A 16,770-nucleotide genomic window follows, 5' to 3' on the forward strand; every position below is an offset into this window, starting at 1 on the left:
TGCTACAATAAAAAAGAGTTAGTTGGCTGTAACTCTAGTTTTAACTCAAATTTTTTACATTGAAAAAAAAAAAGCTGCTTTTATTGCACTTTTTTTTTGTTCCATCTTTACGTTTATTGAACAATTTTATACATAAACATACATTCCAGTTGTTATAATATTTCTTTTTATGTTTTAAATCCAGTTGTCTCTTATTCTCCGGTCCATCTCCTTACACTGAGTCGCATGTCACCTACAAACACTACTTACTCAGAACCTTCATCTCGTGCCACCTGTATACTGAACACTGAGCTCGTACAGGGGGCTGTGATTAAAACGCTCGGTGTGCTCTGCGGTCGTCTGTGTATCTGAGCATGTATCCGACTACACTGACTCCAGGCAGGCAGCGTGCAGCCACACATACTTTTATCTGGTTTTATATATTATATATTTATATATCTTTTTATATACGTCTACGTATTCTTACGTACGTCTGTGTGATTGTTGTCTTTTCCTGTTTGCACTGCAAGTGGCTGGTGGGGAACAGTTTTTTTCCCCATTTTCTTTATGTATGTAAATACCCATGGACCTATGACAGATAAATTAATCTTAATCTGAACACTGCGCTCTAGGGCGTAATTTCCACTGGGGGACACTTTTCAAAATCCAGTTTGGTTCCCCCACCCACTTTCAAATTTGTCTGATATTATTTTATTTCTGAGTCTCTGTGATCGATAAAGACATCCTTTTTCTTATACATAGTTTAGTGCTATTCTTTCTGGAAGAATTTATCATTATGATCAACTTAATTATTTCCTGGATTTTGTATCAACATAGTCCCTGAACTTATGTAGTAATGCAGGAAATGGGATTCAACCAGAATGGTGGAGGACCGAGCTCATACAGGTGACATTAAAACGCTCGGTGTGCTCTGTAGTCGTTTGTGTGTATCTGAGCATTTAATCCGGCTACGCTGACTCCACGCAGGCAGCCTGTTTCCAGCAGGGCTGCAGCCACACATACAGTAGCGACACATGTATTTTGGAACAGTGCTCAGCAGGTCACACTGTTAGCCAAGATAGCAGCGTGTGTGACCTACATTCTGGCATGCCGGGCGGTCGGTCTTTGAATCGGGGCCGCTGCAGAGAAGGAGGTGTTGGGTTGTTCGGGGCAGGTCACCATGGAGCCACCCGGTGACTCAGCAACCCGAGGTCGATATTAAAGCATCTGCCGAGGGTTCGATGCCAGGTCACCTGCTTTTCCAAAGGTCGTCTAATTTTAATCTGGATTTAGTTCTGTTCATTAGGAAAGCAGTAACCTATTTATTGCTGGCGAGGCCTGGTTTTTTATTTCCATAGTCATACTTAGAGTCTTACTTATATAATGTAAAAGTGTGCAAGCTGCACATTATTCCCACTGGCTCTGCTGCCATAATTGTTTGCCGTTCTGTTGAATGTGACTGTTATGTTAAGTAGCTATTTGTCATTTTTCATAAACGATTTTCGGTAACACTTTACTTGAAGGTATCTACATAGAGTGACATGACACTGTCATGAACACATGACACAGTCATGACACATGAACCCTAACCATAACCATAACTTGTCATGACGAAAACCAAATGGCCCTTACTAAAAGAAGCGTTATGTCAAACGTTTATGACTTGTTTATAATGTTTATGACACGTTCATGACAGTGTCATGTCACTCTTATGTAGATACCTTCAAGTAAAGTGTAACTCAATTTTCTAACAAAAAACCTGCTGCTTTTACGTAAGAATTTCCCAATTTGGGATCAATTAAGTATATTCTCTCTCTCTATCGCTTTATGACAGTAAAGTGAAAGTCATATGTTCCATTTTTTGGCCCATTGTGAGAATGTAATGAATTATGAGCAAATGTCAGCAAAGACATTTTTCTTTGGAATAGTTTAACATTTTGCAGAGTACATTTTGGAAAAATCAGTACAGAGCTGGAGTCAGGATGTGGTTAGCCTAGCTTAGCATAAAGACTGGAAGCGGGGGGGAGACGGCTGGCCTGTCCCTGTCCAAAGTTAAAGCTCATTGATATTTTTGCTCAGTGCTGGAGTCTGTCTGTCTGTCTGTCTGTCTGTCTGTCTGTCTGTCTGTCTGTCTGTCTGTCTGGTTTAAGCATATTAATTTAGTTCACTAACAGTGGTCGGTAATAGGTATGTTAAGTGTTTTTTCAACATTTTTACAGTTTTTGTCACTTTTTTAACATTTTTATCACCTTGTTTGATGCTTTTTTCTGCTATTTTCAAGGCTTTCAATGCTTATGTTGCTTTAAAAAAAAAAAGAAAAACATATTTCTGATATAGAAAATTTTGAAAAGGGGTCAAACTTGACCCGAGGATAACAGGAGGGTTAATGTTTTATAAACCTGGAACTGATCCCACATGAAACTGACTCACATTTAAAAGTGGAGAAGTGACGTCCTCACTTCTGCTTTATTTCTCCTGCTGTCGCATTCTGGGGATGTTTTTGTTCTTCAGTGGCTGGGTTTTACATGTTTGGTCACTTATAAAGCCTGTTAGACTTTATTTTTTTATGTTGCCCTTTTTGTGTGTGTGTTTACGACTGTAGGACATCTGTGAGGACATCTCGGACCATGTGGAGCAGATTCATGCCCTGTTGGAGACAGAGTTCTCCCTGAAACTGCTGTCCTACTCCGTCAACATCATCGTTGACATCAGGTGAGTCTTCACAAAACAAGATTAGACAATGTTGTTTATCATGCTATCATATATGTATATTCCAGAACTGCTTCTGACTTATTTTTTTCCGGTAAATAGTTTCTAAAGAGGTAATTGTTATCGTTTATTCGTCTAATATGGATCTATGAATCTCCTTGACGTCTGTACTCTAAGAAATACAGACTATAACTTTTTGTTGAGTTAAAAAAATAAACAATGGAGATTCTTGGTGGAGTGCTAAACCCAAAATTTAAAGGTCCCATGGCATGAAAATTTCACTTCATGAAGTTTTTTAACGTTAATATGAGTTCCCCCAGCCTGCCTATGGTCCCCCAGTGGCTAGAAATGGTGATAGGTGTAAACCGAGCCCTGGGTATCCTGCTCTGCCTTTGAGAAAATGAAAGCTCAGATGGACCAATCAGGAACCTTCTCCTTATGAGGTCATAAGGAGCAAGGTTACCTCCCCTTTCTCTGCTTTGCCCGCCCAGAGAATTTGACCCACCCATGAGAGAGAGAGAGAGACATCATGGCTTTCAAACGAGCAAAGTGGCAGTTGGTCAAGGCCACACCCCCACCCTCCACCTTGCCCCCCCCTCTCTCCTCCTCAATAGCTTCAGACACAGAAATGACACATCCTAAGAAAGCTCATTGTGGGACTGGCTCTAGTGGCTGTAATTCTGCACCAAGGCTGAATTTCGGGAAAGAGACTTCAGATACAGTATTAGGGGACCACTAAGGTCTATATAAAAGAGACTTCAGATACAGTATTAGGGGACCACTAAGGTCTATATAAAGGAGACTTCAGATACAGTATTAGGGGACCACTAAGGTCTATATAAAAGAGACTTCAGATACAGTATTAGGGGACCACTAAGGTCTATATAAAAGAGACTTCAGATTCAGTATTAGGGGACCACTAAGGTCTATATAAAAGAGACTTCAGATACAGTATTAGGGGACCACTAAGGTCTATATAAAAGATACTTCAGATACAGTATTAGGGGACCACTAAGGTCTGTATAAAAGAGACTTCAGATACAGTATTAGGGGACCACTAAGGTCTATATAAAAGAGACTTCAGATTCAGTATTAGGGGACCACTAAGGTCTATATAAAAGAGACTTCAGATACAGTATTAGGGGACCACTAAGGTCTATATAAAAGAGACTTCAGATACAGTATTAGGGGACCACTAAGGCCTATATAAAAGATACTTCAGATAAAGTATTAGGGGACCACTAAGGCCTATATAAAAGAGACTTCAGATACAGTATTAGGGGACCACTAAGGACTATATAAAAGCATCCAAAAAGCAGCATGTCATAGGACCTTTAATACGCATGTTCAAAAAAAGGAAGGAAAGATCGAATCTCAAGTTCCCATGTATATTTAGTTGATTTCCAAAGCTTTTACTTCACTTCTAAAACGTTTTATCGACTGTGAATACATGCCAATTAAGCTTTAATAAGTGTGCTCACTTATAAGTTAAGAAATAGGGGAAACAAATAGTATCTTTCTGCCATCAAAGAAAAGTCGTGAAATATGGAATTAAAACATAAACCTAGAAATTATTAAGTAAAAAATAAGTAAGACTTTGGAGACTGGAGATCCATAAAAGTGCTTATTAGCTAGGTTTGATATGAGGGTTAATGCCCAACGAGGTTTCCAGTCAACAGTCAGCGGAACTCCTTTAGTAGGTGTCCTACCAATCAGAATTGAGTATTCACCCAGACTATGGTGTAAAAATATTTTGATTTAATAATATTACATGACCACATAGACAGCCCGTTGTGTAACTCTGGTGGTGTCGTGTTTTCAGGACAGTGCAGCTGCTGTGGCACCAGCTGAGAGTCTCCGTTCTGGTCCTGAAGGAGCGTCTGCTGCAGGGCCTGCAGGACTCCAACGGAAACTACACCCGCCAGACGGACATCCTGCAGGCCTTCAGCCAGGACCAGCAGCAGGTAAAAACGCATCATAACCAGTCGCTATCAACAAAACAGGGTTTGATTCTAGCAGTGGAACAGTTCCCATGAACTAGAGCTATCCTATAATCGCCATAGAATCACCCAAATATCCAACAAAACTGAATGAAACTAAATACTTGAGTACAGTCCAAGTCATTTTACATTTTAATCAAATTACTTCATTACCCTTAAATATTTGAGATTTTAAAGCTTTTTTGAAACTCCGAGACGTACACACTTTTTCAACTCATCATTAAGTTTAGTTTTGTCAAGTTAGATAATAGATTAATTGTATTTTTCATCCTCAGATCTCTGCAGGGTAAATCCAGACAGCTAGCTAGACTATCTGTCCAATCTGAGTTTTCTGTCGCACGACTAAAACAACTTTTAAACGTACACACGTTCCTTCCCAAGGCTTCCCATGACGATGGTGATTGGTTTAAAGAAATGCCAATAAACCAGAGTAGTTTTTCTCCCATCCTGGAATGCTGTGTGGACTAGCCAGACCCTCCCCCGCGGTGCTGTGGAGGAAGGTCTGGCAATGCGAGACTATATACATTGTAATAAAACGTGATTATTTCTCCCTGTCCAGACTCGCCTGGACGCTCTGACAGAGGTGGACGACTGCGGTCAGCTGACCATCCGCTGCAGCCAGGACTACTTCTCTTTAGACTGCGGCATCACCGCCTTCGAGTTGACCGACTACAGCCCCGGCGACGAGCCCGAGGCCCGGGGATCTGACCCCGACGGCGAGGACCCCTCCCAGCAGCTCGATCCGGCCCAAGGCCCGAATCCAGAACCCCCAGGGGCAGAGGAGGGCGAAGGATCCTTCCTCTCGAACCGCGGACACCACAACAGTTTACCTGAACTCGCCCCGCCCACCAACTCATCAAACCAAAACCGTTCTCCGCCGGTGTTACCCACAATGCAGTGTGGCAACCACGGTGAAAGTGCAAAGCGCCCCCTGCAGGGTGTGAGCCACAGCACCGAGGCGTCGCCCACGCAGCCGTCGCTTCCCAAGAGAGCCGCTCTGTTCTCAGACGGAGGAACCGGGGTGGAGGACTCGAGGGGAGGCCTGGGGAACGTCGGCCCGCTCTCCGGGCTCCAGTTCCAGGCCGAGCTGAGTCGGAGCACCCCTGCTCTCATGGATCCTCCGGACCGCTCCAAGTTCTGGTTGGAGCTGGACTCGGTTTATCCAGAAAATGTTTCGCAGTCCTGCGAGAGTCTGCAGGTTCGTTTTCTGTACTTATCTTCTTTTTTTCAGATAGATGAGACCTTTAACTCTTAGACAACGTTAGGTTGTTGTTTACATGATCCTGTTCAAATCGATTTAAAATAAAAACCATAACAGCTAAGCATTCATTCTTTTTGCAGCAGAAAGATAATGCTTCTGTCTTTCTCGCCATTACGTTGTAAGCCCATGATGATGTCTTCAAGTTTTGTGACGTCCGGTCCAATACGGGCTGATAAATAGCGGAGAGTTTCCCGTAATGGCAGCGGGAGATTGTTGTATCCTGTATAAAATGATGTAAAATAAAAACCACAACAGCTATAGCATTCATTCTTTTTGCTGCTGAAAAGCTCCGGCTTACGTCTTTTTTGTCATTATATTGTGCGCTATTGATGACACTATCACTTTACGTGACGTCCGGTGCAAATTGGCGTGACACCATTGAATTGCAGATGAAACTATCAAAATACCTTTAAACTCTTCTCATAAAAATGAGCATTTCTTAAAAACCATTAAGATAAATAGTTCAAATAACTTAGGGGGTGTTAAGGAATATTTTGTTAATGTTTCTACATTAAGAAATCTTTTGGATCAATATGTTTTGTGTGTTTATTTAGTAAAATTTGATGAAAATGTGTCTGATTTTTGTAGTTTTTAATTTATGACACATTTAATAATTACATTAACATTAATTAATTACATAACCTTTTTAGCTTAGCTAGTACAGAATAAAGCGGCACGCCTTGCTCTAACATCTGCACTAACATCAGTAGTATTCATTCTCATCTTAGCTGGCTAAAAGTTGAAGACTAATTAATTAATTAATCACTGCCCTTCTGTTTTCAACATGGAAAGTTTCACAATCCAAAAACATTTCAACATATCAGTATAGTCAATTAAAACACAATTTGGAGTCATATACATATGCCACCAGACAGGCAACAGAAGGCCGGTTTTTACTCCCTAGGGCAAATACTAATTTCTTAATATGTACTGTGGTCTATAGATCGATGAACACATGGAATTCTTTACCACTGTTATTGACTAAATTATCAAAGAGATCAATATTGAAAGATGAAATAAAAACAAATCTTGGAGCATCATATTTGTAGACTGCCAGGCATTTCTGGAGTCCTTGTTTTTCTTTACATCTTGACTGACTTTAAATGTGTTGAGTGATTTTGACTGTAATGTTACATGTATGTTTTAGATGTTGAGTAATGTTTCATGTTTGTTCTTAAATGTATGGAATAATGTGTAATGTTTAATATATATTTTTAAATGTGGACCCCAGGAAGAAACCTAAACTAAACCTAAATTCTCCTTAACTAAACAGGTGATGAATGGGCGTAACCTCCAGAGAAACCGTGGGAGCTCCAGACAGTTAGGACGCTCTCAGGGGAGCGTCCCGAGGCCGCTGACCGAACCGCGGAGCTCATCCGGGGCCAGACCGACCGCCAACGGCCCCCTGCCTCTCCAATACCCGGTGTCTCAGGATGGAATGGCCAAACAAATGGAGAGGACGCAGAGGGAGACACATGCACACAGCGAGGGGGACTCTGACTCCTCGTTGCCCTCCCCCGTGAGAGAGCAGTTCCTTTCCTCAGACCTGGACGCATCCGGAGAGGAGTCAGACCCCCGACCGCATCCTGGCAAGACAGCGGTCTGGATCGTGAAGCGCCAGGGGCAGAAGGTGAGCGTTTATTCGTTTTGTCGAGTTGAGGTTGTTTTAAAAGTGTGTTTTTGTGTGAATTATTGTGAGACCGGTACAAGATGGACAGGGATACGCAAACGCATTCTGAATTCAGACCGTGGAAAACATTTTACAAACTCAGTTTGCATTACAGTTTCCAAGTGACCACATGCGTAGGGAAAAGTTTCCGTGCACACAGAAGACAAAACGGTGTACGTCAAAAAAAAAAAGACTTAAAACTAAAAAAGATTTATAAAACTGTGCACACAGGCCTGCATGCAAATGTCCCCTTCATAAATCACACTCATCCTAAAAATGAGTGCACATTGAAGAGCCTCATGTTCTGGCCACAATCATCCATAAATGGTCAATGCCAGAGGTGGAAAGAGTACAAAAAGATGTGGTAGAGCAGGCGCACATATGCTGAGAGGTTTATACCTCCGACCTGTGACAATTTCCTGCATGTCTTCCCCCCCCCCTTTCTCACCTAGCTGTCCTGTCAAAAACTAAAGGTGGAAAAGCTAAATAAATAAAAAAAGTACAAAAATATTTTACTTAAAAGTAAAAAGAAGCTCATTTGAAATTTACAATACTTCAAGCAAAACATACTTAAGTAAAAGTAGATTTTAAAAAGTAAAGTACCCCAAAAAAACCGACTCAATTATAGTAATGTGAGTAATTGTAATTGGTTACTTTCCACCGCTGGTCAATGCAAATCATGTGTGAATATTGATTTACACATGGCCGTGTTAGAATCAGCAGCAGCAGCTGTTCAGGGAGACAGACAAACAAATCCCCAAAAAAGCTGCCTTGGTTCGTCTTTCCACTGTTCCAACAACTCTGGTTTGGTTGAAATAAACACATAATTAACTGATTTACATGTGAAACAAATTTCAAAGATTGTTATTCCCATCAGTCACTTAGACACTAAAACATGGGAAAATAGGGTCCAGGTTGAAAAAAACAACAACCTTTTAATTCTGTTTGAATCAGATAAATCCAAATTACATGTTTATTTCCTCCCCTGTCCTCTGGCAGGGGGCCCAGGTTTCATCAAGAGCCAGCCCAGACAGGGAGCACTGGTATGGGTCCGAAGAGTTCATGGCCCTCCCCGATCAGCTCCGTAAGACGGAGATGCTCGCTATGAAGCTGGAAAGTCTGGCTCAGTCCATCCCACTGGTTAGTCAGACTAACTTTCTTCTTCCTGCATCACATCATAAACATATAAAAGGATAACCATGTGTGGCATCGTAACCTGATTTTTTTGCACATTAATATAATGATGAAGAAACCAAGACCACTACCACTTTGTCCTGCAGATGCCCGATGGCTGTGGCTCTACCCAGAAGGCTTTGCAGGATGTGGATGACTGGGATTTGACGGAGCTCAACCCTGACTGGGAGGTAGGGGAGAGCGACGAGAGGGAGAGCGGGGACGACATGCCTTCTCTTCTGCCACCGCTGGTACACATCGTATTTCATCTTTCCATGTTTTTGACTCCAGAAATGCTGAAAATAATGTGTTGATTTCAGATTTTTTAAATCAAGGCTGAAGACTTTTCGGTTTGATGCTGCCTCTTTTTAAGTAATTGTTTATTTCTCACTCTGCACTGTAACTTTTAATGTTGTATTTTACATTTTATATTGTCTTATTCTATGTTAGTCGTTTTTTTTGTATTCTCTTTAACAAATGTTTTTAAAAGTGGATTCGTACCCCCCGCCCTAAACGCACCTGTGCCACGTTCTTTGTCTTTCGCCTGGCGCAGGTGCGTTTAGGGCGTGTACGAATCCACTTTTGCTAGTTTAACGGCGGAAAAAAAGGAGATGTGTCTTCTCCCATTCCCTTTAAAAGCCAGGCGCGTTTGGACCTTGGCGCATCCGCTAAGCAGGATGGAGAGATTTTCAGGAGAAGAAACTGATCTGCTCGTGCATGAAGTGAAAGCGTGCATGCAGATCATATATGGCACGAGCACTATGCCATCAAAACTTCACTTTTAAAATAACATTGAATGGCTGCGTTATTGACTTTAGACCAGGTTTTTGTTGGCCAATGGTGCGATCACTTTCCGCTGCCTCAAGATAGCAATACTCCCAGAATGCACCTGAACACACCTCCCTGTAAGACCAGCACGCCCATTGGCGCCAAGATGGGCACTTGCGTCGTGCAAGCTGGGGCCCACAAGATCCAAGGCACTCTTCTTACAAAAAGTTTAAAAGCCTTTATTTAGGTGGCTATTTCATATTGAAATTGTTAGTTAAAAATACAGCTGCGTAGCAACCCACGCGTAGTGGCCCAAACCACCTTCTTCACCCTGAAAAAGGCTGTTCTAAATCTAAATAAAGGCTTAACTTTTTGTAAGTAAAGTGCCTTAGACCATTTCTCTTTTTTGAACTTTTGTGTTGTCTTTCCAAAGAGCACCTTCATGATTTGTTTGAACTTCTGAGCACTCCAGACCTTTCTTCTTCCAGTGTTTTTAATAGTTTTTAACTGATCCTTCATGATTTATGTACATAGAGCACTTTGAATTGCATTGTTGCTAAAATATGCTATTTAAATAAAGCTGTCTTGCCAGAATATATTCCCATGACGTTTTTTTCCGCCTCAGCTTCCTTACAGGCGAAACCTGGTCAGCCACTTTAGCTCCACCTCCTCCAGCGATATCGCTCTCTCGTTGGACGAAAGCATCGAGTCCGGCCCGTTGAGTGACCTGCAGTCTGAGGAGGACGAGGGACGGCGGTCTGCAGAGCGCCGCCTGCAGCTGACGGCGCCCCCGGTGGACATGCGTGGAGGTGCGTCCCTGGTGCACCAGCTGCTGGAGGACATTCAGAGTCAGAACAAAGACCCCACCATCTGGAAGAAGTTAGAGGTATGTCTTTCTGCCGCGGTCCCTGCTTTGATGCTTAGTCCGTCAGTGTTTTCGGTGTTTGTCTTTCTTTGAGGAAACTTGCTTGTTTCCTTTGAAGGTTCATTTCGTTTCATAAAAGTGTAATAACTTCTCCTGACTCTAGTGGAGGTAATTTTTATTTTTTTTTATTTCAAGGGAGGTAGCCTGCCTCTACTACAAACAGCAAGCCCTCCAAGCTAAACAACAAAAGATGTTGTTTATCAGCACCTTCCTGTCAGGAACCAACCAAAAAAAACAGAAGGACAAAGGTGTAAAAAGAAACATTTCTTAAAGGTCCCATGACATGGTGCTCTTTGGATGCTTTTATATAGACCTTAGTGGTCCCCTAATACTGTATTTGAAGTCTCTTTTATATAGACCTTAGTGGTCCCCTTATACTGTATCTGAAGTCTCTTTTATATATAGACCTTAGTGGTCCCCTAATACTGTATCTGAAGTCTCTTTTATATAGACCTTAGTGGTCCCCTAATACTGTATCTGAAGTCTCTTTTATATAGACCTTAGTGGTCCCCTAATACTGTATCTGAAGTCTCTTTCCCGAAATTCAGCCTTGGTGCAGAACTACAGCCACTAGAGCCAGTCCCACAATGAGCTTTCTTAGGATGTGTCATTTCTGTGCCTGTAGCTATTGAGGAGGAGAGAGGGGGGGGCAAGGTGGAGGGTGGGGGTGTGGCCTTGACCAACTGCCACTTTGCTCGTTTGAAAGCCATGATGTCTCTCTCTCTCTCTCATGGGTGGGCCAAATTCTCTGGGCGGTCAAAGCAGAGAAAGGGGAGTTAACCTTGCTCCTTATGACCTCATAAGGAGAAGATTCCTGATTGGTCCATCTGAGCTTTCATTTTCTCAAAGGCAGAGCAGGATACCCAGGGCTCGGTTTACACCTATCACCATTTCTAGCCACTGGGGGACCATAGGCAGGCTGGGGGAACGCACATTAATGTTAAAAAACCTCATGAAGTGAAATTTTCATGCCATGGGACCTTTTAAATAACAAATGACAAAAATGAAAGTAAATACAACATAAGAAACTCGAAACAATTTGTAGAAAAGAAAGGGCCCAAACTGAAAAGAGGTCAACTAAGCAATAAAGAAAGTAGGGCCACATTCAACCCCGACAAATCGTAGCAAACAGTTTCTTTTAACTTTGAACCCTATTGTGTGCGCAAGAGAAATGTGACTCAGGTTGCAACCTAACCAAAGAACCTTACTCCTTTAATAAAGGGGAAACTTGACTTGAACGACAAAATTAAACAGCTGACACACTTAAGAGCTCCCAGCCTAAACAATTGATCAAATGAAATTATCAACAAAGAAAGAATTATCTTTAAGCAAAGCATAATAAATCCACACAAAAAGAGATTTTTCTTGAGAACTGTAAATTGCCATCCTCCATCCATCTATCTTTCTGTGGGCTCCTTCCACTTCCTGTTGCTGTCCTTAAGAGTCCCAGAGGAGCCAAAGGAGACATAGTAAGTGTTCTTTGCAGTTTAAGGACCATGTGACACACTTTGAAACTTGTGCACTCAACTGTTGTACATGAAATAAGTGTGTTATTTGTTAACCCAAAAGAATGTGTGTAGTTTCATTATTTTGGGAAATGTCTGGGTCTAAAACTGTGAACGCCACACTTCCCAAAACTAAAATGATTACTATGAAGATCTTTTAAATCGCCACAAGGTTCAGTTAGCTTTTAACACAGAAAAATACTTAGTTAGTAGAAACCAACGTTGACTCAATGCTAACCCTAACCAGGATGCTGACAGCCGTCTTCTGTGTCACAGTCTCACACTTGGTTCTCCCATTCTGCCACAACAGCCTTATTCTAAAGAGGTACGTCCACCCTAAGCTGTATTCACATTGGCAGCGTCGGCTGTCAGACGGTGCAGCGAAAAAGGTCTTTTCTTTCATTTTGAATGGCGGTAGGGTGTTTAGGCTGCCACAGGAGGGAGCTGGAGAAAAACACAGCGGCCTGCGGCGAACAAGTTTAGACTGAGTCAGCTTTTTCACATTTGTCCATTTTGTTTAACAGGAAACATCACTACCTCTATCTCTGCCACAAGAAAGTTTTAAAACACCAAACACAAGCACTGAACTACCCGGGAGTTTGTGGAACAGCTGACTGTTTCCTCAGTCCCTCCGTCTCTTTTCTGTCTCTCTTTCTTCGGGAAATGAAGCTGCCTTCAAGTGCAGTCGGAAACCCTGATATCTATAAATGATCTGACGGAAAACAGTAACCGTGAAATATAAAGCCTACTTGTGCTACACTCGGCGAATCACCGGATCCCCGTTTGGCAATGTGAACCCAGCCTAAGAGCACTGGACCTCCAACACGTCACTTAGGACTAGGGCTGTGCAATTAATCGAAATTTAATCGCGATTATGATTTTGGCTCCCAACGATCACAAAAACAGAATAATTGAGAAAAACAATTGTTTAGCTCATTACGTTTTGCAAGTAAACTCTTATTTTCTCTTGTGTTCTGAATGAAAAAATAAAGTTTAGATAGGAAAAGTACTAAGGCAAATTTCACAGATGTGTTTTTTTTTACTGTTGATTAATTTAACTTTTTCCACAGTTTTTTAAGTTCAATAATTGCAACATCTTTCCAGAAGTTAACGAGTAATCGTGTCAAATTATCGTGATTTCAATATTGACCGAAAAAATCGTGATTATGTTTTTTTCCATAATCGAGCAGCCCTACAAAAAAACAGTGGAAAAAGTTACTGTGAAATTTGCCTTGATACTTTTCCTATTTAAACTTTATTTTTTCATTCAGAACACAAGAGAAAATAAGAGTTTACTTATAACTAACAATTGTTTTTCTCGATTATTCTGTTTTTGTGATCATTGGGAGCCGAAATCATAATCACAATTAAATTTTGATTAATTGCACAGCCCTAACGTCACTTGACAACCTGCATGACTAGACGCCTGTTTTAGCTGCATTAGTAGAGAATAAGAGGAAGTAAGAATCTCTGCACTTTTATTCTGACTAAGGACGGCGAGTCGGACCAAAAACACCGGCGCTCCTCTTCTTTCGCTGCAGCCGTCTTGATGGATTGGAGGGCTGGTATCGGATCGTCCCGTGGCCCCGTTAATTCATCACCTCCCTTTTAAAGGTCACGTTTGATTGGCAGGCGGATTATTGATGAGGCTGCCTGGTGAACTAATCAGTCATATCTGTCATATTGAATATGGTGAAATGTCAATAGCTCTGGGGATTCGTTCTCCTCGTGGCTGCTCGTTTAATTAGCGCTATAAAGCTGCTCTGCCGCCTCCTCTAATTTCTTTTTATTGTTATATTTTATTCAGGTTTATTTCACTCCCTCTCTCGCTCTCTCTCCTTTATTGCCTAAATATTCTAATTCTGAATATTCGTTACACCCACAGCAACGTTTTACTTTGCTGCGGTAACATCCCAGTTTCCCCTCAGGGATCAATGAAGTTCAGCGTATCTGTCTTAATCTAGCGTTAGCCGGGTCAGGATCCCGCAGACAGAATCGCACCGCTGTAATAAGATTATCAGCGAGGACGGGGAGGATACGCCACGATCAATCTGTGACTCTGAGAGGGCCCGTCCTTGGATGTGAGTTTGATCCCCTCATCAAATTACCAAAGTCCTCCATATTCCCAAATTCAAATCAGACCGGCCATGTTAGTATTCATAATTAATGATGATTTGACTGATGAAATGTCAAAGCTGTCCCCTGCTCTTTCTCTCTCCCTCTCTTGCTCTGTCCTTTCGTGTTGTGGAAATATTTGCATCCCTTTTTAAAGCTGACAAACAGAATTCCACGTGGGGAATCTCCACTAATGCTACACTTTAATCACATAGAGATATTCTACATCTGCCTGTTCCAACACCTTATTAAAGTAACAATCATATTGGGGATATTTTTCTCATTCACATTCAAATGGTATTTCATTTATGGTTCCACATTTCCAATAAGTTAAACATTAAGGTGTCCTGATATATAAAACAAATACTGGAGCTGGCAGAGATGAATCTGTTATTTTTTAAAGTGCTCATATTATGTTGATTTTTAGGTTCATAATTGTATTTAGAGGTTATATCAAAAATAGGTTTACATGGTTAAATTTTTTAAAAACACCATATTTTTGTCGTACTGCACATTGCTGCAGCTCCTCTTTTCACCCTGTGTGTTGAGCTCTCGGTTTTAGCTACAGAGTGAGGCATCTCACTTCTGTTACATCTTTGTTGGGAGTCGCACATGCTCAGTAGCTAGGTAAGGACTACTAGCCAGTCAGAAGCAGAGTATGAGGGCGTGCCCTGACAGTACCTAGGTAAGGACTACTAGCCAGTCAGAAGCAGAGTATGAGGGCGTGTCCTGACAGTACCTAGGTAAGGACTACTAGCCAGTCAGAAGCAGAGTATGAGGGCGTGTCCTGACAGTACCTAGGTAAAGACTACTAGCCAGTCAGAAGCAGAGTATGAAGGCGTGCCCTGACAGTACCTAGGTAAGGACTACTAGCCAGTCAGAAGCAGAGTATGAGGGCGTGCCATGCTAGCAGCTAGGCGAGCATTATAACGTGTGTTACAAAGTGACCACGTTTGTCTCTGAAGTAAAGGCTGGACTACAATAGAGCTGTTTGGAGCAGTTTGTGAACAGTGTTTTCTGGTGGAGATGGTAAGTCCCTTTGGGGGGGACTTTGGGCTTTTTCACTTTGTAAACCTATAACGTGCACAAAATAAGATATATAACACAATAAAGGAAAGGGGAAAAAGCCCAAAAGCACAATATGAGCACTTTAAAATATCAAAGCACCTCACTGTGTCTCGCCGACTTATCCAAGAAAACCAAAAAGGAGTCTATGTTCAGTTTTCTTTTTTCAAGCTTGTTTGTAGTCAGTCACTTTATAAAAGTAATTTACAGTCAATTCTTTCTTTTCTTCATCTCTATAATCAGACGTCACGTCTGGCGGTAACGGCAACATATCTGGGAACAACATGCAAAAAAAAAAAGAAATGGTAAAAGCAGTGTCTCGGATTAGTCGAATGCTAGTAGAAATTTTGCACTCGCCCTCGCGGCATGCCCTGTACATTTCAGACACCATAAGTATCTATAATCCTCGGCACGTTCAGCGCCCTGTGCAGCTTCCCCTGAATCATTCAGACCCCCTCTGGCGCTCACTGTTTCAGCTCTGTGTTCATATAAGCCTCAATATAATGCCAAAATGTAAAGTATTGAGTTTGGAGTTGATGTATATGGATGCAGGATACAGATTCTGAGCATCGGAGCTGGCAAGACACTTTAATTTCTATCTTGTGAAATATTTATTCCGAAAGGATTACAGAAATAAACACAAAAACTCTGAAATATATGGCAAAATGCATAAACTACAATGAATGATGCTCTGCTGGCTCACATATGATGACACCTTGTGTTAACCACACACACACACACACACACACACACACACACACACACACACACACACACTCTCCTCGGTCCTCTCTGCTCCTGGGTAATTAGCTGATTAGCTGCTTAATTAGCAGCATGTAATCATGGCGATGGATGAGCTGCCTAATTGAGGAAGTGAAGAGAGAGGAGAAGTCTCAGTGTGGAGGATGACATTCTGCCTCTCCGCAGAGAGTCTCTACTGAATACAGCAGATCAGAATAAAATACAAAGTCAAAAAACCATCCGTCCAGGGAAGAGAGACTGTGGGGAGATCGGCGTCGGAGCAGAAATTAATCAAATCTGTCCAGGAAGTGTCGTCTCATATCTGAACTTTATGGTGGAGAAATTGTGTTACATTTGCTGTCAGTAGAATAAATCAGGACAGGTGCAGACATCCAGGTTCATTTTCAAACCAGCAGCAGTGCAAGAAGTATTCAGATCCTTCACTTAAGTGAAAGTACAAATACCACACTGTAAAAATACTCTTTTACAAGTAAAAGTCCTGCATTGAAAATGGTACTTAAGAAAAAGTATGTATCATCAGGTAAATATACTAACTAATATGTATACTGGAATACTCGATGCAGAAGAATCCTCCCATTGTAGAAAGAGTAAAGGATCCAACCAGGTGTGTGTTTAATGGTCTCATCATCTCAGCTGGACTTGTAGTCCGTTATATTGTCGGCTAGTTTACTTTAGAATAAAACATCAGATTTTATAAACTACGTGTTTTGTGTGCAAAAGTGTAGAAAGTGGCATGAAAAGAAAAGACTCAAGTAAAGTACAAGTACCTCAACATTTGTACTTACATACGTACAGTACTTAGTAAATATAGGCCTACTTACAACAGTTACCACTACTTC

At 41.5% G+C, this 16,770-nt stretch overlaps 1 protein-coding gene across 7 annotated transcripts in view; it reads left to right on the forward strand.

Moving 5' to 3' along the window:
- The window catches only part of akap6 (A kinase (PRKA) anchor protein 6), a 292,609-nt gene that overhangs the window by 47,767 nt on the left and 228,072 nt on the right, over positions 1 to 16,770 (forward strand). For all 7 annotated transcript variants that reach the window (XM_039785655.1, XM_039785652.1, XM_039785658.1 and 4 more), the window contains 7 exons: positions 2,582 to 2,691; positions 4,511 to 4,652; positions 5,248 to 5,886; positions 7,223 to 7,579; positions 8,618 to 8,758; positions 8,899 to 9,042; positions 10,185 to 10,445. In XM_039785655.1, coding sequence (XP_039641589.1) covers positions 2,582 to 2,691; positions 4,511 to 4,652; positions 5,248 to 5,886; positions 7,223 to 7,579; positions 8,618 to 8,758; positions 8,899 to 9,042; positions 10,185 to 10,445 — 1,794 coding nt within the window. The remainder of the gene's footprint in view (positions 1 to 2,581; positions 2,692 to 4,510; positions 4,653 to 5,247; positions 5,887 to 7,222; positions 7,580 to 8,617; positions 8,759 to 8,898; positions 9,043 to 10,184; positions 10,446 to 16,770) is intronic.

Source organism: Perca fluviatilis, chromosome 20, assembly GCF_010015445.1.
Source record: "Perca fluviatilis chromosome 20, GENO_Pfluv_1.0, whole genome shotgun sequence".
NCBI lineage: Eukaryota > Metazoa > Chordata > Actinopteri > Perciformes > Percidae > Perca > Perca fluviatilis.